Here is a 24,783-nt window from a genome sequence, read left to right on the forward strand (position 1 = left end):
AAATCATTATGTGATTTAAATCATGGACTGGCCTGATAGTTCTGCATAGTTCCTGGTCCCGCTTGGTGAAAATCCATGGCGGGTTTTCTGTACGTCACCACGTTCTCTGTGCCCCAGCCTCAGCTAAACCTGTTCCAGAGCCCCAGCAGTGATCCAGCACGGGATTTCCAAATAGCCACTCAAGTTACACTTCGAGAGAGTGAGCGGAGCGCTCTGTCAGTGTTCAGTCTGTGCCTTCTTTGTGTTTGTGGTAGGTGTTGTCTGAGCACGCACCGCCTTGCACACCCTGGGACTTTCAAGCCAAGTAATTTATGTTTTCCACGACGCTGCAGAACTGTTGAACCATGTCTGTAGGACTGGAGCCCGGTTTCTCCAACGACGAGGTGCTGAGCCTGCGTTACCCGCTTCATCGCGCGTGCAGGGATGGAGACGTCGGCGCGCTTTGCTCGCTGCTCCAGCGCTCCTCTAACCGGGCAGACCTGGCTGCCGAGGACTCGTTTTACGGCTGGACCCCTATTCACTGGGCAGCACACTTCGGGAAGGTAATAGAAATACATTGTTTGCATATAGTTATGCTTTATTTCTCAGTTCTTTCTCTTCCGGAGATAGAGGCGTGGATGTGGACTGGAGTAGGAATAACGCGCGCGTAACACCATTAGTTAGGTGTGCTGTCATCAATAACTGAACTTACAGCGTGTGCACATGCGAGGAAAACTCAAATACTACATCAATATGAAATGGGTTGCCGTTATCGCCTAGACGATAAGGCCATCGGCAGAAAACAGGTCATATCATTCTCAGTGGCTGCGTGCAAACTCGCATGCTGCTGGGTAAGAGTAGAGATTAATCACTTAATGCATGTTTGAACTGAAAGCATTATGATTTCTGAGATGAGCAGAATACAGCGTCAGTGGCATGCGTTGTCTATCTTATCCATTCTTGATTGTTTTAACGTGTATGTAGTAACTGATAAACATCGGAAGTTAAGCTGGATAAAGGAAATCAAGCCGAGTATGGCCGTTACTGATTGCTTCTTTGTTTCTGGATCACATTACTTGGAATAATCAAGTTGCATGGACCGCAGCCAGCGAAGCAGCAACATCAGGCGCCAGCACGCAGCTTTTCATTCATTGGCTGGGCGAAGACCAATAAAACACCTCGCGCCAAAACTGCGAATTTAAAATCTAAACCTTCCTCTTGTTTAATGTTAAAACGTTTGGTGTTGTTACATTACTGTCTGTTAGTCAGGGTAGCACCATATTTAACATTCGACAGGAATGAAAACATGGTCTTGGGGAATTGAAGTACACCGTGTTCAATGGATAAGGATAAGCTAAGCGAAGACATTTATAAAAATGCTTGATATTGTGCCTAAAGTTTCATCAGATCATTTCTATTCTAGTTTAGAAATGCATGTAAACCTCAATGAGTTTATCAACAACTTTTACTGCAGAGTGGAGTTTTGACATGCTGTTGACAGAAATTCTACACATTTGATGGTCATGTTTGTGTAATTTTATTTAACACAAGATTATTGACAGTTTTGTTGAATTTGTACATCTGTGCCCATTCAAGGATGAAAATGTAAGTTTTGTGTCTTGTGTGAACAATTACTACTGATATTATTTCAACACATGACCTCATTATGTCTCAGTGCCAGCATTCATTATGGAAAAATGGAAAAGCTTCAGTGGCTTGTAACTATTTTTAGCATTATTCCTAATGGAAGTTTCCAGAGAAAGCCTCTGAGCGAAGAACTGCTCCTGTGAAATGTGCCATGTTTTCCACACTTGAACACATTTGTCACTGGTTCAAATTTCTCTGCTTTAGTACATTTCTATGTTTTATTACTATGTTTTATTAGTTTGTTTTTCATTGTCTTGACCATTCTACATTTCACTACACTTAATTCCTGTCACTCTTTGACTCTTGTTTACGCATTTTATAATCTGGTAAAAATGGAACCATGTGTACATGCATACATCCAGCGCATCGTGTTTCTGCTCCTAACATCTGCTGATTTCACACATTTTACAGAAATGTTTTGAATATGAAGCAATTTCAAACAGCCAAACAAAGGTGATAGAATTTGAAAGTGTTTGAGAGAATTGGTGCATTTCCAGTCTGTTTAATGTCAGAGAGAACAGAGTCAAAGAACAGGGTAATGAATTGCCCCGTGATGTTTCATATTGAAAATGCAGCACAGCTGCGGGTACCTTACAGTAGAGCCGGGAACATGAGACTCAAATAGCAAGTCAGGGAGATTGGTAGTCTGTCTCAAATTATTCGACTTCACCATTGTGTGTGAAGTCTGCAGCTGTAAACCTCAGCTTGAGCTGAAGTACACTTACCTCTTATCACCCAAGTTGTGGAATAATTGATGGTTGCCTGTTTTGATGAACATGATTTCACATTTTTGTAGAGGGTGAAACCAGGCACTGGTGGAAAATCGTGTCACTAGTTTTTTGATTTTATTTTTCTCTTTGTCACAAAACAGCTGGAGTGTGTTATGAGGCTGGTGCAGGTGGGATGTGAAGTGAATGCATTGACCACACGGTTTGCCCAGACCCCGGCTCACATTGCTGCATTTGGAGGACATCCAGAATGCCTGCTGTGGCTCTTACATACAGGGGCTGAAATAAACAGACAGGTGGGTTCACATACAGAACTTGATAATGTTATATTATTTGTGATGTCTTATGACTTTATTAACCCTCTCAAGCCTGGCATGAATTAATAATCAGAAAAATGTCATATCAGGCTTTTGTGGCACATAGTATGAGGTAGAGACAATAAGGAGAAAAAACACAGCTCAATTTTATTTGAGGCCCAAACTGAGCAAAAATATGCAATTTGCTGCAGATACTGATAATTTATTACATTTTGATTGCTTGTCATGTATATCAGTTAGATCTTGATAACAGTATAGCAGACTACTTGCATAGAATAATATACTTATTAGTTGACACTCTGTATCTCCAATATGTCTTAAGATATTAAATGCTTAGTTTTATGATCAAAGCTGTGTACCGTAGTTTTGAAGCATGTAATGCAGTGCAATACCACAATGATTGACAGAATGACAAAAACTCTCCTCAAGAGCCTGATGGATAAACATAATTAAAAAAAACATATATGGAAAAAACACTGTTTTTTTCAGTCTAGTAAGAGTTCATCTTGAAATATTAATAATAATATAAAAAATGTTTAGTTTATAAAAATCTGTAATGATTTCACAGCAGAAATACACATGAACCGCAACCTGAAGGTAGACGTTTTACAATTATACTAACAGGCCTTCTACTTCCTAAAAATAATAGACTAATCAGATAACACATTGTGTAGTAGATTATGTGCAACAGGTTTTTTCAGCCAAGTTTTGATCATGTTGGTAATTTTTAGCTCATTGAGTTGAGAATGTTTCATTTATAGGGGTGATATCAGCTTTGTGATTTATTTTGCAAGAGCACAGTCCCTCAATAATGAAGTGAAATGTTCAGCATTAAAGGTCTTTTATTTCACCATGGCATGGCATATGTTACCGTCTTCTTCTTGAGTCAGGTAATTAATCTATGAGCCCTTTAATGCAATTTATCTTTCAGGAAGTGGCTCAAAGTCTTATCATTTGCCCTAACTTATCATCCCTGTTTCCACTTCCTTCAATTCTCTATCCTATCTCCAATGTCCTGGTGCACAAATCTCTGCCAAACTGATCCTATTGTCAGGGATGATCCTGTCTGTGATGGACAGATCTTTGAATAGTGACGTCTGTCCTCAAGGTTGAGCACTGTAGTCTGTGATTTAGCCCAAAGGGCATTGGAGGATATTTACCCCTTAATAACAGATGAAGACAAGAAGACAATTGAAGTGACAGAATGAAAAGTCCTACTGATGTTCTAAAAATCTCAGTTCTCTTGCTTGACCAGTTGTTCTTGAGGACCGAACCTAACTATAATGCTGTGTACAGTTTTACTCTTCACTTTGAGAAACTGGAGTAATTAAAAAAAAGATGCCATGCCATTGCCATCAAAGCAGTCATTCCCAAACCCTTCAGAATGTGCCTTTTATTAACTGTTGGATTAGGTCTGTTGTCTTACACCCTTAGTCCATGTTTCCAAGCTAAAGTTGTAACGATCTTTTTTTTCTTTTTTCACCATTATTTCTCCAAAGTTCGTGCTGAAAGTGATTCTTAAGTCTTAAAAAGTAAAGTAAAGTTGGGTGTTGTACAACACAAAATGTGATAAGCCAAGTTGAGAGTACTCTGTTGACAGTCATTATTCTCATCGGCCTATTTCAGTAAAAAGCTAATCTGTCTGGCATCCCTAAACAGGCTGCTTGACTTGCAATTACTTGAATATTTGTTGATTTAAAAATGGCCATTATCAAGTATCATATGTTCACTCAAACACAAACAAGCACAGACACTGAGGGGAATAATGCTCATAAACAAATCCATTCTGTATTATTTGACAGGAAGTGAGTGAGAGTTATCCCTGTTGTATGACTGCCTCTGCAGTAATTGTGGTTTGACCTACTTTTTGTGGTATTATCTGGGTTATTTAATGGCAAATTATCCTTTGTGCTTCAGTTTACAACCTTTAGGGGGAGCTGTTGTGTTAGGGTGAAGAGTTCAAAGTCTTCACTATGACTCACGAGGAGTGTTTGTTTAGATTCCTTTCTTCAGATTGATACCAACCAGAGATGCAGAAATAGCTTTTATAGATTTGCACATGCTGACGGTTGTTAAAAATGTTGATAAATTAAAGAATTGATGTCTAGAATTTTGTCAGCATTTTTAGTGTGAAGAACTGTTAGTGATGTTGTGGAAGCCTATTAAAATGTGCATTTTTCTCTTTTTCAGGATTATGTGGGTGAAGCACCCATTCACAAAGCAGCACGGGCCGGTAACGTGGAGTGCATTAATGTCTTGTTAATCCAGGGAGCCAAACCGGAGTAAGTCACTGTCTTACTGTTTTTTGCTGTTTTATTTATTTTTTCCAAATGCATTATTATGTGATTTTGTGACATCACAGTGTGAAAGAGAATCTCCACAAATAAAAAAGCTCTGCCATAAAGCCTTCATTTTGAATTTGACAATCTCAGGAAACCAGAAGGAATACAACTAGAAAGCAATAATACGTAGTTTACATTAAATTTTGATGTGGCTCAAAAAAGCTTTAAGTCCTTGGAAAATGTGTTGTTAATTTATTCAAAAAAGGTAATTTGTCTTTCTACAGTCTGAAGAATGTAAATTGAAAATATTAGTGCAAGAATTATTTTACATACAGTTGGTAATCCTATCACCCCTGTAGTACAGGCACTTTACTAATAATAATTTTAGCACTTGCAGAATAAATGTTTAAGCTCTTTTATTTTAGTTCTAATAACAACTGCAAATTGTAGTGTATAATTACTTTTTTTATTTTGTTTAATTAACTCTGTTAAAGTGATACTCCATCCTTAAATTGTTCCAAATTTCTAGACTTCTGTTAATTTTTGAAGTACAAATGAAAATATAGATATTAAGACTTTGATGAATCAAAAAGATGTAATCCATATGAATGGAGAGGTTTAACTTAGGCTTTTATTTACTTATAAACAGATTTAGTAAACAAAGACTTAAATGTATGCTTTTATTCACATATAAATGTATTCAAATGTAAAGAGTGTTAAATTTGTATTTTTGGGAGAACTGTCACTTTAAACGTCCTGCTCTGTGTAGGCTAGCAGAGCTCTTTTAGTGGAGTTTTTCTTCATCCAATGAACGTGTTTATCTAAACCTGTTGTCATCATTTAGCTTAAAGGTGAATTTTGTGTTTAGTGGTTCCATATGAGGCTAAGGTGAAATTCAAACAAAACAAATGCACATTTCCTAATGCCCCCCACCCCCCAGCAGATCTGAGGTCTCAAAAAAAAAAAAAAAACATAGAATGAGAATTAAAACATCCCAGGGCTCAACGTTAAAGACTTTATTTCTACTGGCCTGGTCACCATGTGGTTTACATTTTTACCTGCTCTGCCACAAATAAAATAAAAAATAAGTTATTGTTTTCATTGTTTTTGACCCGTGTAACCTTGTATGCTGATAAATAAGCTTATTGTGACACTAACATTTTAGATGTCAGTTTAATTTCACAATTCTAGATTCTCATTTCAATACAACATTTAAAACTTAACAGCCTAGGAGATCAAGTTAAAAACATTATTGAAGACACTGAACACCGAATAATAAAACAGAAATTAATAAACAAGTTAGCACAAATAAATACAAAAGAACAAATGTTTAAATTGAATAATAAAAAAAAGCTTTATAATAAAGTTTTTCAGGTAGGTCCAACAATAGTGTTTAGCAAGAGAAATTGAATAATCAAATATAAAATCATTGCATACATTGTAAAAAAGTTATGTGTTGAGTTTACTTAATTCAGTTGTGCAAACTTGTTGCCTTAATTCAATTAAGTAATCTTAACTTTATTGTTAAATTAGTGTAATTAAAATTTCTGCTAATATATTAAAAGTATTCTTTACTTGTTTTAAGTTAAATTTACTTAAGCCATTTAAGTTTTCTTAACTTAATTGAATCTGTGATCTGAGGAACATTACTAATCAGAATTACTGACTCCCAGAGTGCATTGCGGCATGAATCAATTATGCAATTGCTTTGTTTTACAGTTGTTTTTATTTACCAATTTTATTTGCTGTCTTGTGTCAGTAAAAATAAATGAAATTTAATTGTTACAATTTATGTGATTTCCATGCTGTATGTTGAAGTCGGTGACTTAAGCACATTACCACAAATATGAAAGGACTATGTCAACCTAATAAAAAGCTTCTCATGAAAAATTAATGAAAAACAATGAAATTGTAAAAGATCACTAATAACCACAAAACAATACACAGATAATTTAAAGATATATCTCTTTGTAAAAGCAATCTATGTATTACTTTTCCTCCCTTTAAATCAAATAACCCTAACCCTAACAAAGAAAATTATAAATATACGAACAAAGTTCCAAGTGCCCAACAAATAGAACACTAATCAGTGTAATGGTGAGTCAAAAAACTCAAGGAAAATCAACATCCATTTATGAAGTCAGCTTATGTGAGCTCTCAGATATTTCAGTTTTATTGAAAATTCAACATTCAACATGACTTTGGGAGACGAGTGAATGCAACTAGTGAAACAATTCGATTTTTCAATTTTAAGACATAAGTGTTCATTGAATCAATTGTAAAATCGATTTTCCAAGTCAAAAAAAAAAGTTTCCTTTTTCAACATCAAATAACGGACGAATGCAAAGACAGTGCTGGAAACGCACAAGTCAGCAATATTTCTTATTTATTGGCATGAAGTTTCATGCAGAACAGCAACAGGAGTGCAACATTCTCGAAAAAATATATATGCAGAGGGGACGGCTGCCATAACAAAAGAAAAACATCACTGCAGGCTTCAACCCGGCTGCATTTATGATTTAGGCAATTCAAAAATCTTGAAAAGATTATTTTAAATAATGATTAAAACCATTTCAAACAACTGTTCAAAATAATTTAACTTTAAATGGACTTGAGAACAGGCCAATGTTTTTTTTTTTTTTTTTTTTTTTTTTTATTGAACGTAACCGACACTTAGGCTAGGCGGTACTAGGCCCGCATAAGGAAATGCACCAAAAGGCTAGGACCATTACAAATTTATTGGACAGGACAACAAGTCGATCAACATTTCGGGGTCCAGAGCAGAGTTTTTTTTTTTATTCACTGTATGTAGCTGTTGAGAAGACGCGCTCCGACCGCACTGATGTACCAGGGACACTCAGGTACAGCTGCGCAAGGTGGTGGTATTACCGGTCACTGTCAGCTTGAAATGGTCCTTTTTAGGGATGCACTGATCAGGATTTTTCATGTCGGATTCCGATACCGATTTTTTACAAACAAACTGGCCGATTCTGATACGATTTTTTTTTACGATTTTTTTTTTCTTTAAGCAACAAACAAGAAAGAAGGAAAGTGTGCATAAACAAGATGTTTATTTGGTATTTAATAGGCCAAACTGGCTTTTGGCTATTGAAAACAATAACTGCAACCATCTGAAATTAACAGCAGTAACTGCACAATAAGCACCCTACATTCAATACAAACATAGATGTTACAGACATCAGCATTTAGCTTTTGTTTTTAAATTGGGTTTGAAACTACACAGAACTGGCCTTAAATTTAAAGATTAACTGTAAAATTAATAGTGTACATATTTGGTTAAAATCGATTCCCTATTTTCATTTTTGAAACTTTTTTTGGTTGGTCCGATCGATTGTGCAATTGATTTTCGAACTAAAAGGGACAGCCCTACTGCAGACATGGAGGAAATGACTGAAAAGTCTGTTAAGACTCGTTTTCTTTTCTTCTTCTGTTGTTATGTTGCACATTAGCAACATATGCCACGTTTCCACCGAAAGTACCCGGAACATTTGTACCAGGAACTTTTTCAGACTTTGTGCATTCGACTCTGGAGTGTGATGTCCGCGACGACGCGAATCCAGTAATTCTGCAAACTGCAGCGTACTTCATAAATTCAGTCAGCTGACCATGGCTAATGCAATTTTCCTCTCTGTATATTTACAATAAAATGAAATAGGATATCAAATACCACTGCCTCCTTTCGTTTTCATTTAAACATAATAACAGCTGCAGAAATTTACTTAGTTCAGGGATATGTGTATATATACAGCCATTGCAATGAAACGATATTATATATATTTGCCTTTTTTATTTTCATTTTAACATATAGATAAATTGAATACAGACCAAAGATAACCTGTTAGATTTACCCAAAACAAATTATATTTAATGTTAACCACTAAAGAGACATCAGAGCCAGCGGCACACATTAGAAGGTCTAGCCGAGGTGAGGCTGCTCTCGGCTGATACATGAGGACTGAGCTCCCGTTGATCGAGTGGAGCTCATCGTCTCCGGGATCGGCGAAACACATTTTTAAATAGGCTCTGTCTTTATAAATAAACCACATATTTGAGTTCTTTTAAAATTACATTTCATGACCCAATAACAGTAATATTTTGAAAATGATCCGAATAAATGGTGAAATGGTGAAACTCAACCAATCAGCATGTTTAGCGCCCAAGTCCCGCCCCTGAAAGTCCCAGAACTTTGAAAAAGTACTACCTCGCCAGCAGGGACTTTCTGAGGGGCATTTTTGGAAACATGGAAACACACCGAGTACCAAGCCAAAGTCCCTTGTTCCTGGGTAAAGTTCCTGCGGTGGAAACGCAGCAATATTAGTGCATTGTTGCCTCTCACTGGTTTATTAATGTCCTTGGTTCCTTTGTGGCTACTTGAATTTAAGTAAGTTTCACTCAAAAGTAAGTTAATTGTTTTATTTGCCTTGAAAGTAGCTGCAACTAAATAAAACCTAGTAAGTATAACAACTAAATAAAAATATATCTAAGTGGAATATATATATCTAAGTGGAAAAGACCTTTAATCCAACAAACTAGATGCTCTTAAGTACTGTTTACTAAAGTTGCTTAGTTGAACTATTGCATCCACTTGAAAGTTTACATAACACAGTGTAATTATGTAAACTATATTGTATAAACTATTTGAAAATCTGGAATATGAGGGTGCAAATAAAATCTAAATACTGAGACAATCACCCTTTTTAAAATTGTCCAAATGAAGTTCTTAGCAATGTATATTACGATTAAGTTTTGATATATTTATGGTAGGAAATTTACAAAATATTGTCATGGAACATGATCTTTACTTAATATCCAAATTATTTTTGACATAAAAGAAAAATCAATAATTTTGACCCATACAATGTTTTTTTGGTTATTGCTAAAAATATACCCCAGCGAGTTAAGACTGGTTTTGTGGCATACCTGTCAAGTATCCCGTTTTGGCCGGGAAAGTCACGTATTTTACCCTTCTTTCCCGCCGTCCTCCCGTATTAGTATTTTCCCGTAAATCTCCCGTATTTTTATTTATTTATTTTTTTACCTGCGTTATTAATAAAATAATAATAATAAAAACATTCCCAATCTGAGCTCTGTCACTAGTCTCGCGATAACTCCCACCTGTAGTAGCCTGTCGCGAGGGGTGTGTGAGGTCAGATGACATGAGTTATAACGTGGGAAAAACAACAACAACAAAAGAAAAAACAGAGACGGATAATGGATGCTACGATAGAGAGTGAAGGCACACCTGCCAAAAAACCAAAACCCATGTGTAAATATCGTGATAAATGGGACAGCGAATTTACTTTTTTAAAGAATGCAAAGTCTGCACCAAATTGGTACAACAACTCACTAAAAGAGTAAAAGAAAAGTTGTGAAATGAAAAGAAAAACTGTAAAAGAAAAGCAATATGAAATGAAAAGAATGTGTGGAATTAAAATAAAATGTAAATGTAAAAACAAGCAATGTTAAATTAACAGAAAATATGCAAATAAGCCTTTAAATAAATGCTCTTCATATATACCCTTTTGTGTTTTCATTTGGGCTATAACACCTGTCTTAAAATGTAAGGGATACTGGAGCTTTGTTGGGGTGGTGGGACTGCTCGCAATGGGCGCTGGAAAATTTCCCTTATTTTCAAATCCAAAACTTGACAGGTATGTTTTGTTGTCATGGGTCACATATAATGACATCTTTCCCAAGATGGGTATTTTTGCATAATTTTGTATGTATGTTTGTATTTAAGTGCAAGAAGATGCAAAACACAAATTGGTGTTTACACGGTTACAGCTCTCTGTCTCTGTGCCCCAGGTGTGTGCAGAAAACTATACAGGAGTACACCATTCAGTGTCTTCTTCTGCTAAAATGGTTTAAAATAGCAAAAAAAATGGCAAGGCTTAAAAACAAGTGCAAATGATATATTTTGTTACGACCCAGCAGTTATCAGTCACCTGTCCTGAGTGTCTTTCATGCTGGCACAGGGCAATCAAGCAGTCTTTATTGTTGAGCCCTGCATCCATTAATTTCATTTTTTTTTTCCTTCTGTTAAATGAAATCTCTTTTGTCTTAACTAGACAGTATGTTGAAATGCAAGATGGAGATCCTCCAATTTTCTGTGCAGGATTACAAAAGACTTCTTAGAAATACAGGTCTTTGCTATTTAAATAATAAATCAATTATTTTTGCTCATAATCTTGGTGCTCATGTGAGTACCAAAATTGGTAGATGGTTGAGTAATTGTGCATTTGTTTTAAGTAGTTTTGTATGTAACCTTAAAAGCATGTTGCCTTGTGTTTTTGTGTGTTTAATGACATATATTGTTTATTGGATTGTCTCGAATGCCTTTTGGTTCATTCTGTGTCAACTCAATAAGAGGTCTTGCCTAAGAAAAATAATGATATTGGTAATTTTTTACTGGTGAAAGAAATAGTAAATGAAGGAGAAAGTCAAAATATTAAATTTCATGGTTGTCTATTTGAGTGAATTCACAGTTTGGTAGAGGGGAAACATTTTAATTTTTACTATTTTCATTTAAATTTCATTTAGAACCAGTTTAGTGGTAAGTAAAAATATAATTTATTTAAGCTACAACAACTAGATTTTAAACAAACTACATTTTATATACATGTATTTATTCTTATGCCCCTTTAAATGCAGTAAGTAACAGCTGAATGCAAAGTGACCCACATTTGCATTTAGACAATTAAAAATTTATAAATTTCAACAGTTTGGACTAGGGATGTCAAACAGTGTTAATTTCGTTGACTAAATATTTTCGTCATTATTTTCGTCACGAATATATTTTTGCCGACGAAAACGAAACGAAAACTAAAATAGAAGGCACTGATGGAGACTAAAACTATGACTAAATTGATTGACATTATCGTCAACGAATAAAGGACGAGACGAAAATAGACTGTGACGAAAATCAAATCAGCAGACGGGAGAGATGCGAGGAATGAGCAAAAGAACCGGCAAAACGGAACAGACTGCATGAGAGAAGAGAACCAATCAGAGCCTGACTTATTGAGACGTGAAGCGAAGGTTTTCAGTTTTTAAATGAGCTCCCGGGAAGTCGGCATTCGAAGAGGTGATAGGGACTTTAAGCAACAGCCTCTGGTGGAACGGCAACGCCATTCTGGCGTTGTATTGCGCGAATTTAACTGCTACTCTAGAGTACTCACAGCTGTGACGTTCTAATTTAACGGTCTACTACGAGAGAACAGCTGATTTGCCGGAGTCGCTACAACGTGAGAGGTTAGGTAAATAAATGTTATGTTTTTAGACTTATTTACATCATACAATATTAAAAACTCCTCTTCTGACAAAAGATTGTCATTTAACGCCAAAAGCAATCCTTCTCTTGCTTTTTTAAATTATATATTTTTTTGGATCTCAATAAATGAATTAATGCTGCGTTGCGCTGTTCTGTTTTACCGTTGCTTTACTGACTTTTACGTTCTTGGCTACAGCGGTGTGACGGCAAACTTCCGGTCGCTGTAGCCGTTCCATTCGCAGCTGTTGCTTAAAGTCCCTACTGTCTAAAAGAGCGACAAAATGTCCACAGCTCACTTCACGTTTGACGACGAACAAAACAAAACAAAGTGTAAAGCACGCAGAGCGCTCATTCGTGGCAAGAACACAACCAATTTGAAAAGACATTTACAGACGAGCCACCCGGACATTTTCTCAAATGTAATTTTACAACGATGTTCTTTTGTTTATTGAGCTAAGCAAAATTGGAAATAGTGCAGTGCGTAGATGTTGTAGCATTAAATATTACGAACTGAAAAGTACTGTAAAATAGCCCCTTCTTCAAGTTAGATGAGAGCACAATACTAATACGTAATATCATGATAAATACATGTGATTAATACTAATGTTTAGTATATTTTATAATGTTCTACTTGTTGACAATATCACAAATTTTTCTATATTAGTCATGTGAAACATGAATGTTCACATCCTATCATTATACATACAAATCTAGCAATATTGTAGTATTTAAAACATACAATATTGCTAGACAAATTAATACCTTATAAAATCTTGTTACTTTTTTTATCCACCCAACTTATTAAATATTTACTTTAAATGTATGCACTTATTGTTCAGCTCAGCTGTAAGCTTTAAGGTCCTGGACCTAACTTTATTTTTCTTTTATTGATGGTCAATTGGCAGCTAGTTATTGTTTACATTATCATGACAGTGTTTGTTGCTGCATAAAAGCTTTTGAATCGAAATAAAGACACAGTTGTGTTGAAATAAAGTTGAATTTGTGTTTTATATATTTTGGTTAAGTTTGTTTCCTATACCAGCTGTAAAAAATTGTCTAGTAAATCTGTTATTGATTTTAGTCTTATTTTAGTCGACTAAAATACCAAGCAATTTTAGTCGACTAAAATACCAAGCAATTTTAGTCGACTAAAATAAGACTAAAATTAAAACAAATCAGATGACTAAAACTTGACTAAAACTAAAAAGAATTATAGACAAAAGACTAAGACTAAAACTAAATTAAAATTTTGTGTCAAAATTAACACTGATGTCAAATTTCGATTATTTCCATGATCGATCGTCGTTTAAATTAACGATCAATTAATCGATTAATCGTTAACCATAATACTGCAAAATGCGTCTATTGCAGGCACGCAGTCAGCGGTATGACAGGATGTGCAAAAGCCACACACACACACAAAACGCTTTCTCACTTGAATTAAAGAGGTTTTAGTCTGAATAAAATGCTAGTAGCAGGATTATAAAATGAATAGATGCGATTATGATCATTTGATAAAATGAAGAGAGCGCATACTTTTGAGGTCATTTTACTTTGTTGACAGTTTCCAATCCCGCACGGAGAACGCTGAACGCGCCTCTTTAAATGGTTTTGTGGTGCTCGTTGTTGTATTTTAAAGCACAATTGCAATGTTTTCAACTGACATTATTATATAAAATTATCCGAAATGTGGAGCGCGTGTGACTGCGCTGCACATTAAGTGAACTACATCGGCGCTGCTGCACCAAAACACAGTTGCTCACATTAATTTGATCCTGCTGGATTCTGTCCTAGAAAATGTCAGATTTTTAAAAATCCGGCATACAGCACATTAGATCGTGACAGTGCATGCGTGCAGACGAGGATGAGCGAGCGCGGCTTTGGCTAGATTTATTTGGAGGTTATTGCTCATGTCTCATTCGGCACAAATCGAAATGTTTCCATATTCGCAATGTATTTGAATGTTAAACTATTATTTATAATGTAAACTAGGCTTGTACTTAACACGCATTCGCCTATAGACGGAAAAGATGATCCTCTTCATATGAGCAAAAACGTCCTTGGCATAACAGCAGAGTGGACCGTTATACTACGGTCTATTTAAACTGACCAGTGTAACCTTTTAATGTTTAGTTGACATTTTATTTTGATAATGAACAGACTGCGATATAAGTTTGAATCGCTAGAATATACGTGTGCAGCAGGCTCCGGTGCGATCGAAACAGCTGAGACATTAAAAAAATATATATATTTTCCGCAAAAGTGTTTACTTTCATTTGTGCACACTCACAATAAAAACAGAAGATTTGTGCTCTTGTAAAATAAAGCAAACAAACAGAATGCGTTGTCATCCTTTTTTTTTTTTTTTTTTTTTTTTTTGTGAACTTATGGAGCGCCCACACTTCTGTTTTAAATCCGTTAATCTTAATTAGCCTATTTAAGTCGGATATGTTTCGCATAGCCTATTTAAAAAAAAAAAAAAAAAAAACATGAAAACAAATTGTTATTTTTATGTTGGGCCTATTACTTAGTAGGCTATAAATTTTCCTTAAAGCATCCCATTTTGTCCCAGGGCTTAGAACCTGTGCCCTAGTCAGGTCGATGCAGAAACTTGTGAACGATGCTCGGCGTCACCGTTTAGTGACAGCAGTGAATGCTCCAGGAATGTGTCGGTCACAGCGCCTATTAATCGCTGTTTTGAATCCAGCAATTATTTATTTAGAAATTATAAGATCTGATTATGACAAGTGTGGTATAAAAGCTTTGTTTATTAGAGGAATAATAGGAATAACTGGAAAATGTTAGATCGCGACCATGCTTTTGGACCCCATAGTCTTCATTTACGCGGCTTTGTTCTGGTTTGCCGGTTGGTCACGAATTTCCACAAATTCAGTATATTTAAGCATTGTTTCTTTTCCTAAATCTTCATAGTCTAACCCTCTAATTTCCCAGGTTTATTTTATTATCTTTCGCTTTTAATAACTGTTTTCGCATCTCTTACTGTGGTAAACATGGGAAGGGAAATTAAAGATTTCATGAATTAAGAATTCGTTCGATTTATTAATTTGTTCCCTTATTTCACTTAAATCATGGGTTATTTAGGGAACAAAATTAATGAAACATGGACAATTGCCACATTAATAATTCGTAGGAATGAATTAACAAGTTGTAGGAATGAATAGACTACCTGTCCTGTCACTGTGTCCCGCAGCCCTGCAAAGCGCACGATATAAAACAGTTATCTGATGAAATGATTAGTAACTACATTTCTATTGCATTTAATGTTGAAGAACTTTTATGTTGTTTCTATTTTAATGTACTTTAAAGTTTAAATCACATTAAAATCTTAATTTGTACATTGTGAATAAATGATGATGCTTTTATATATCGTCACCGTCACTCACAGCTGCTCGCACGTGTTGAGTGCGCATGAGCCGCACGCAGCCCAACATTGAATCAGTTAACCGACCATCCATAGCCTTAATCGATTGCATCTCTTATCGACAATTAATCGATCATCGATTAATCGTTGACATCCCTAGTTTGGACATGGAGCCACATTCCCCATATCTATGGGATTGAGCCATATAGACCCTAAAAAAATTAAGATTCCAAAATAAATGTAACATTCGAAACCTATTGAGATGTTTTTAACACTTCTTGATTTACATGCATGCAAACTTTGGAAAAATAATTTTAGGCCCTTAAAAAGTAACATACCAAAAGAAAAGTTTTAGAGCCAAAATCTAAAAGGATATTAAAATATCTTTAATACTTATACTAAGTTCTAGGCGTGCAAATCAACAGCAATCAACACTTACCAGTTTACCTGTACCATCAATGTTGTCATTTTGACCCCCTCTACAAAATTGTGGATTGCTGAGTAAATGTTCATCCACAACATTTAATATTTTGCTGTTCATCACTATTTATGTTCGTCTTTATTCTTAAAAATATTACCAAAATAAAAAAATTTAGCCAGGAACTTGGTGAAATGTTTTTGATTTGACCATTCTGTTTTCAAATAAGCTGAAAACTGAACATTAGAGTTTTTGTATCATCAACTAGCACCAGCTAAATAAGTCTTACAATTTTCTTTTAATCAGGTAATACCACACACAAAATCTTAAACTGTTCGTAGCCACAACAGTCATTATAAACTAGCACATGCCACAAAAAGATCACCAACTTGCATTAACAATCTGCAAAACATTAGTAATAAACAGGAAAATATCACTTTGTTGTGAAAAGTTCTCTAATTTGTATATAGTTTATATTGAAATCATTTTCTCAGACATGTTTGCAGTGTCTGAAGTGTCTCTAGACCAGACTGAGTGTTATGGTGATTCTCTTTTTCCCAAATTTAGTTGGATCAGTGTTAGATATACATGGCAAGTTGGTGTGAAAATGGTTTGGCATATGTCTCAAGTTTTCTCATAAAGGCCAACCATAAAATTAAACTTAAAATGTAGTTTGTGGTAAAACTGAAGCACTGCTTTTTATAGGTACACATAATCTTTTAAATGAACATGTTATGAACTTGTAAAGCTGAGTTACTGATTAATCATCTTTAGTTATTTTTTCCAAAACATCTGTATGTTCATACATGTTTTCTGAAAAACATAAAATCAAACATTCTTCGAATATCTGTCAGATTGTGGACACATTTGTTAATATGCAACATTCAGACTGATATTGATTTCCTTGTTTAATTATATAATTAAAACGACCCAGTTCCTTAAAACTTACTATAATCTCAATTGAAACACTAAATGAGACCTATATTGTGGAAACTGTAATTATAACCATCAGTAAAGCTTGTTAGACTATATTTTTCTTCCCTGTAGTCGAGTCCATTCTCTCAATATGTAGCATTACAGCAGTGTTTCATTTTGTTGAAAGTGATATTTTAACATCAGCTAAAGTCAATGACACGTTTCAAAAAACAAAAACCTTTTTTAAGCTGTTATATCAAAATGTGTTCTCACTACGCTATGGGCTGTCAATGTATTAAACAAGTCTCAAGTGATCAAATTTAAACACCATTAAACTGTAATTAGCAAATAATAACTACATTGATTTTACCAAATTGATACTAAAATAGTTTCGTTCTGATTGACTTGATTAGTTGGAATAGGCTAAAACATTTTCAAGAATGCTATTGCAGGTTTCATTACTAAAACAGTTTTAGTATGTAATGTTTTTTGTCTAATGGTTTAGAAGTAAACCTTCTGAACACTGTCTCTGCAACGTGTAATACAATTTTCAAAGTTCAGAAAGCCAGATAGATGAACCAAATTCCTTAGAATTTATTATTTTAAAAACTGACTTATTTTTAGTCAGATCTGCAGATAATCTGACTTTAAGAAAGCTGGTCAGGGAATAGAGCCCGAGAACAAAGGATAATTTAAAAAGAAAGGATGTGTCAAAACTTTATATAAATAAGATTGATGAATGTCTGCTTTTTTATGCATCTTAGATGTGTACTTGATCGTTTGTTTGAAATCATCTGTGACCTTTCTGATTAAAGTAGCATGTTTTTAAAAAATTATATTGAAGATCCATTGTGAACCATTACAGAGAAGGAAAATCCCTACACATCTCAATGTTTTGCAGCGGTTGAATTTGAACATGACTTGATTTTCTCAAGTAAAGCCCAGAAAAGGGGGGGAAGCATTCCAAAAACTGCTGCCACACGTTCTTCAGCGAACACCCTTACATTGAGTGTTCACACTATCGCTTCCTTGAGTATCTACACACTGGCAATCTGTCGAGGTATTTCTTGTGGTGATTGGTTTTGATTCTAGGAGAACAGTCATGATAGCATTTAGACCTGCATGCTTTGCCTAGTCAGCACTGTCTTATTACTTATCCTGCAATATTTGTTTACTTATTTGTTCTCAACTAACAACAATAAGGGGAGGCTCAATAATAAATGCTGATCCGACAGTAATCAACTTGAATAAGAGTACACTTGCAAAAGTAGTAAACTGTATTAGGATTACAAAGTAAAACATTTATAAAAAGTTAAATGCTTCCTAGAGCAAACAATGTAGGACCTCTTTTTCAATGCCAGACAATTATTTGTAGCAATGTGTCTTTTTGTGCTATAATACCATCTTTATTAAGAACTTTATTCTATGTGCTTAGAGTTTAACCATTGGATTTAGTGTAGAGTATGTCATCACTATTTGTTTGCTATTAAATGCATCTAATTTATGTATTTATTTATTTATTTTGTAATGTATTTTAAAGGCGTAACTTGAAGTTGTAGATAGAAAGCAGTTATATTTGAACAAATTCTACATTTTGGATTAATGTAATCTGCTGTAATTTAACTGTAGGCACAAATGTCGTCATCTAATGGTGTAACAATGTAACCTGCACTAAAATCACCATCACAAACACTCAGAAATAACAGATACTATTATTAAATACTGCTATAATACTATTGGTGACCTGGTGCTCACAAATCAGAAAACAATGAAGTTCGTATTTGAAAATTTGCTATCTTTTAATATGCAGTTTATTTCTATAAAGATTAAAAACAACAACGATATTTAAATTGTTGTTTTAGTGATATGCAAGGCAGGGCTGTGCAATTAATCGGATCCGATTGTCATGTGCATCTAGTCAGTAAAGCCGGTCCTGTGATTAGTAGTAAATCTCCATCATTCATCATAATTAATTCCGCTCAATCTGAAAGCAGGTGATGGAGATTTACTGCTAATATGACTGGTTTTACTAACGAAATATGCATGACAATTGAATGCGATTAATTGCACAGTTCTAATGCAAGGTGACATTATCAAGTATGTCACTCATTTTGAAAAAAATTATAAAATAAAAAAAATGGGAAATTTGAACGAATCGTTTGAATGAATGATTCAATGACTCACTCATTAAGACACGGACATGTTGCCATCTACTGGTGCCTTTAGTGTTACATTAATTTGTCGATTTCAGGTCTAAACCAGCCAAGGTACTAGTGTTGTCAAAAGTACCGACTTGAGTACCAGCAAATTTAAAAACGTCAATTTCCCACTAACATTTGAGTACTGTTGAGCAGATTCTTAACCAGCGCTGATTGGCCATAGTGTTCTCGTACTCAACTGATATGACTGTGATTGGCTTTAATGTTCATCGCTTCACGCTCTTCAGTGAGTGCTAACACAGAAGCACATAGGAGTGTTTGAAAACCGCGGGTCAGTCTATGTCTAGATATATTAGTCCATTTGGAATATAATAATAACATTTATAAAATAACATATATAATATTATTATATTATAAAAGTACCAGTACTTTGGACATCTCTACTTAGGGCATGGAAATGTTTTTTTCTTAACTACAGTGCAGTGAGTTCCTTGCCTTAAGCATTGTCTGGCATTGTCAGAGTATTTCCAGAAGATAAAAAAATATTTAGTAAAAATACTATGAAGCATTTAACATTTTATCAGATAGAAAGGGGATGTTTAGGAAGGCATGAGTTAATGCAGGTCTATTATAACCTTTTTTGTTTTTTAGCTGAATTTTTATTTATATTTTATAATATATTTTATATTGTATATTTACTTTGTTTTCCATGTAAAACCATTTTATAAATGCAAAGGGAGAGGCTGGGAGATAGGTTAAACCGAATTCATAAATGAACCAACTACTGACCCAAAATGTTAGTCCTTCTCATTATATTGCACAGACATTGCAAAAAAAAAAAAAAAAATGGTCAAATATTTTTAGATTAGGGGTGTGGTTTTCCAAATGTTAATTAAAACATAAAAATTCCAAAAAGGAATCAATAGATTCATAATTCTTAATAAAGCACTATTCAATGGATAGAATCTTTGACTCTGTATTTTCGAATATCAGTGTCACACAGACCGAATGTAATCTAATGTCCATCTGACAGAATAGCAAACATTTGACATTAAAACTATATGTAGAATGTAACATGACTAATCATCTGGTCCAAATATTTTTTTATCCATTTAGCATGTTGGTTCATATCTGAATTCTCATATAAGTGCACACACTGCATTTGGAGATAAATATGCGCTGAACTTTCCTTTCTTAATACTTTTTCCTAATGAACTATTCATTTCTGGTTTTAGCTACTATTTGAAATGGAGATCAACTGCTTTGCCTCTACTTTTAACATGATAGTTCTTCAAAAAAGCACTATGTTGGATAAATAGTGTTAAACTCGTATCATTGTTTAATTTTGTTCACAAAAATTTTCTGTAAGAAAACAAAAGTTTCAGAGCTTTATTATTTCCTGTTGCAGTGTGTGAAAAATCGACTTTTTGGGCCTTTCCTATAAATAGCTTATAGAATAAAAGGGAAAGTTTTTGAAATGTAAAAACATAGTTAACATTAGTATAACAGTGCTAATAAGACCATTCCAGACCTGACTAATCTATTTTTTTTTTTTTTTTTTTTTTTTACCCGCTGTGCAGCTTGAGGAATGCAAATGGTTTGACTGCAGCAGATCTGGCCCATGCTCAAGGCTTCCATGATTGCGCTCAGCTCCTCTCTAATGCACACAACCAGCTAAATCAGATAAATGGATTTGCCCATAACGGGACCGACCACACGCACATCCAGGGCGGCAGACTTCTGAATGGGATGGCCAGTAGAAAAAGATTACTTGATTGCACAGAGCCAAACCAAATGAAAAAAGCAAGAACTGAGAGTAAGTCTGTTTTGTAGTGCATTTAATCATGTGTTTGTGCACAAAACCAACACACATCAAACAATATTTTTCTTACTATATCGCTTGTTTTCCATTCAGGCATGAATTTTTCAGTGAAGGCAAACAATGGAATTGGAGAGGAGCTTGAGAGTATGAATGTGGAATCAACTGCTGAAAACCAATCAGGTGGGACTGGACCTTCTCCACCAATGTCTATTGACATTGAACATCATGAGGACAGTGTTTCTTTGAGGAACCCCTCTCCCACCCAAACGTTGGAGCCCACATCTTTGACTTCTGTTCCTGGCCCCTGGCTATGGACAAATTCTTACGCTTATATATGAGGGCCAGGTTATTCACAAGTTTCCCCAGGTCTATCAACATGCTGTCAATGCAAATGATTTGGCTAGTATATTTTTATTGGATTTTTTCAGTCTGATGAAATTTCTGCAATCTGATATTTTCAAAGTATGCACACACTTGACTTAAAAATAGACATTTGAATTTCACTTTTTTCTTCAAACCAGTACTTGCAAAGATACACCAGCTAAAATGATATAGAAATACATGTATGGGAGTTGCTAGTTTTCTTTGCACTATTTCCATGAACCTTTTAATCTGTATAGGGTTATTCTGAATCAGTTTTGTAAAAGTAGCTTACTATGGGCTTAATATAGCACAATTGGCTTGTATGTAATAGTTATGTTTTCCGATTCCTCCAGCAATATATTTCACAATGAAAGCATTAACTTATTTTAGGATATTTCATTAAGATTTCCTACTTAGAAATTAATGAATGAATTGGTTTATATTTTTTGAAGCTAATTTTGCTTCTATACTTTTATATAAACTATTTAAAAAAATATTTAAAGATTGCATGTGTAATCTTTTTTTATTTGAAAACTGAAGCATCTTTTAGGCTATTTTACTTTTATTTGATGGTAGTTATAGATAAAAAAAAAAAAAAAATCAGTTGCAGTTAGGTGTTTAAACTCCCTTGTGACCATTTGGAAGAGTACAGTCGTGGCCAAAGTTTTGGCAATGACATCAATTTTGTGTTTTCAAAATTTTGAAGTTTGCTGCTCAAGCTGTTTTGTTGTTCATTCACATTGTTTCTAGGTTATTGTGTAGAGTGGTCAGATACATTTTAAATAATTGCTAAAAACTTCATTGGCCAAAAAATTTACTTTTCACAAAAAAACAAAAACGAAACAAATGTCACTGTTTTTTTTTTTTTTTTTGATTCTGACCCAAAATGACCAGATGACATTAATTGACTAATTATATCAGCAGCATGTGAAAGTATGTTTGAATACTAGTCAGGCGAAATCACTATCATAGTAATTTGTAAGAGCAGATTGATTGCTATAAAAGGAGGGAAGAAGTACTTCCAATCATTGTGTTCTTCGCTTTGCATCAAAATAGCTTCATATGCAAGGAAATTGCTACAAAGAATATTGCACCTGATAGACTATTACCTGACTCATCAAGAACTTCAAGGAGAGAGGTTTGACTGCAGTGAAGAAGTCTTCAGGACGTCCCAGAGTGTCCAGCAAGCACCATGACCATCTCCCTCCTGAGGAGTCGGCTAAAGAATCGTGTCTCCAGCAGTGCAGAGCTTGCTCAGGAATGGCAGCAGGTTGGGGTGAAAGCATCTGCACACACAGTGAGGCCAAGACTTTTAGTCAGTGGCCTGGTGTCAAGAAGGGCAGCAAAGAAGCCACTTCTCTCCAAGAAAAACTTCAAAGACGGACTGAAATTCTGCAGGAAGTACAAGGATTGAACAGCAGAAGACTGGTGCAAAGTTTGGGACATCTAGACAATTATCTTCCGACTGTTTGGAACATCTGGAAAATCTATTGTATGGAGAAGAAAAGGTGAACACTACCAAGAGTCATGTGTTGTGCCAACAGTGAATTATACTGAGACCATCCATGTGTGAAGTTGCTTTTCAACCAAGGGAGTGGGCGCTCTCATAAATTGCCCAAAAACACTGCCATGATTAAAAAAAAATGGCAACAAAGCGTCCTGCAAGAGCGATTTCTTCCAACAGTCCATGAGCAATTTGGTGATGATCCCTGCATTTCCCAGCAAGATGGAGCACCATAAGCAAGAGAAGTGATAAAGAAGTAGCTTGAAAATCATTGCATTGAAATTTTGGATCCGTGGCTTAGCAACTCCCCGGATGGCAATCCCATAGGTAACCTGTGGTCAGTCCTTAAAAGGCGAGTAGACAAGCAGAATTTGTGATCAACTCTGAGAACTAATAAGGCAAGAATCGATTGGCATCAGTCAGGATTTGGCCCACAAGCTAATATTCAGCATGACAGAGTGAATAGTAAAGATTATGAAGAACAAGGATCAACACTGTAAATATTGACTCCTTTTTTCTCTTTTTTGTTTCTTGCCAATTAAATCCTTAAAAACTTAGGATATGCGTATCATTGTTTTTCTGTATACCACAGAAATTTTGAAAAATAATCTACAAATATTGAAGCAGCAATCTTTGCAACACAACATTTGTGTCACTGCCAAAATTTTTGGCCATGACTGTACAATCTGTGTGTTGACATGCAATAATAGATCATTAAAAAATGATATACTGTACACTTCAAGTATGAGCAAAAAAAGTTCTCATACTGAAAATGCAATGCTAGTTTATCAATCGACAAGAATGTATTGGGTACAAATGTTTTGTTTCTCTGGTCTGGCCCAAGTTCTTGTGTAATCAAGACCATTTGCTCATCACTTTCTGACGCATGTCTTGTTTTGAATGACAGATGAAGCCATAGCCACAGGTTTGAGGAATGGTCATGGGCAGCAGAACAGTTTCACTGTCAACAGCTTCGCCTCAAATGGGCAGTGCTATCAGTCCCGATTCGATGGGGTTGAGGCCATTCCAGCTGAGACAAGAATGGACATGTGCGGCTCACTACACCTCAGTGGCAGCCCAAGCAGCTGTGTATCTCCCCGGCCTGCATGGGGTGCCTTCTTGCCTGACTCTGGTGAGCATCTGCACTATGGACACTACCATGGCTTCGGAGATACAGCAGAGGACCTGGAAGAAGCTAGTAGCTGTCATGAGCCCAGTACGATTGTGAAGGTAGAGCAGCACTATGACCAAGAGGTTCTCAGTTCTGTGCAGCTGTTCCATGAATCATAAAGTGAAAATGAGTTCTGTCCATTTGATTACAAGTGGTCACATTGATGGCAGCACTATCCGCCTTAAACTGAGGGGTTATCTTGCACCTTAACGCTGGCTGTTTTAGATTTTGGGAATTTGTTTTTGATAAAAAAGGACAATCTTTCTACCAAAGGGGGGAAAATTGTATTGCATTTTGTATCTGAGCTAATGACTTTATTTTATTATACGTATGAGTTTGAACTCAGCTTAGTTATCTGGGTGCATTTATTTTTCCCCTTTAATGCAATGTTTAGAACGTTAAGTTGTACAAGGAGTTGATTTTTATGTGAATTAATTGTGAGTTTGTAGTTTTGTGCCAATGAACGCTAGCTTTTTGAAAAAGGAGACTTTTGTATGATTTTGTTGTATTGTTTTTTTTCCCTGAGAATCAAAGCTGACATGATGACTGTAAAAGTGTTTTTTTTTTTTTTTTTTTACTTAAGAAAGCTTAAGATGTATAACATTCCTTCATCTTTGTACCCAGTGTTCTAATAAAAAAGAATAATAATAAACTCAGAAACTCCTTTCATTGCCACCTGAAGACAGTTCTCCTTTACAGTATAGTTGGTCCTTATTAAGTAAAGATGTTGACGTTTGTCTGTTCATTTTGAAAGTTAAGTGTAAAGTTTCTCAGTTTTTATTACATCTACATCTACTTAAATGCA

The 24,783-nt window shown here is 35.1% G+C and overlaps 1 protein-coding gene across 1 annotated transcript; it reads left to right on the plus strand.

Annotated features, from left to right (window-relative positions):
* The first annotated feature begins 182 nt into the window (after nt 1–182).
* ankrd10a (ankyrin repeat domain 10a) lies at nt 183–24,615 on the plus strand. The gene is made up of 6 exons (XM_026204321.1): nt 183–542; nt 2,498–2,650; nt 4,862–4,953; nt 20,699–20,934; nt 21,034–21,120; nt 23,715–24,615. The coding sequence occupies exons 1-6, from the start codon at nt 345–347 to the stop codon at nt 24,095–24,097; spliced, it is 1,149 nt and encodes a 382-aa protein (XP_026060106.1). The 5' UTR covers nt 183–344; the 3' UTR covers nt 24,098–24,615.
* Nucleotides 24,616–24,783: the final 168 nt, after the last annotated feature.

This window comes from Carassius auratus, chromosome 26, assembly GCF_003368295.1.
Source record: "Carassius auratus strain Wakin chromosome 26, ASM336829v1, whole genome shotgun sequence".
NCBI classification, from domain to species: Eukaryota; Metazoa; Chordata; class Actinopteri; order Cypriniformes; family Cyprinidae; genus Carassius; species Carassius auratus.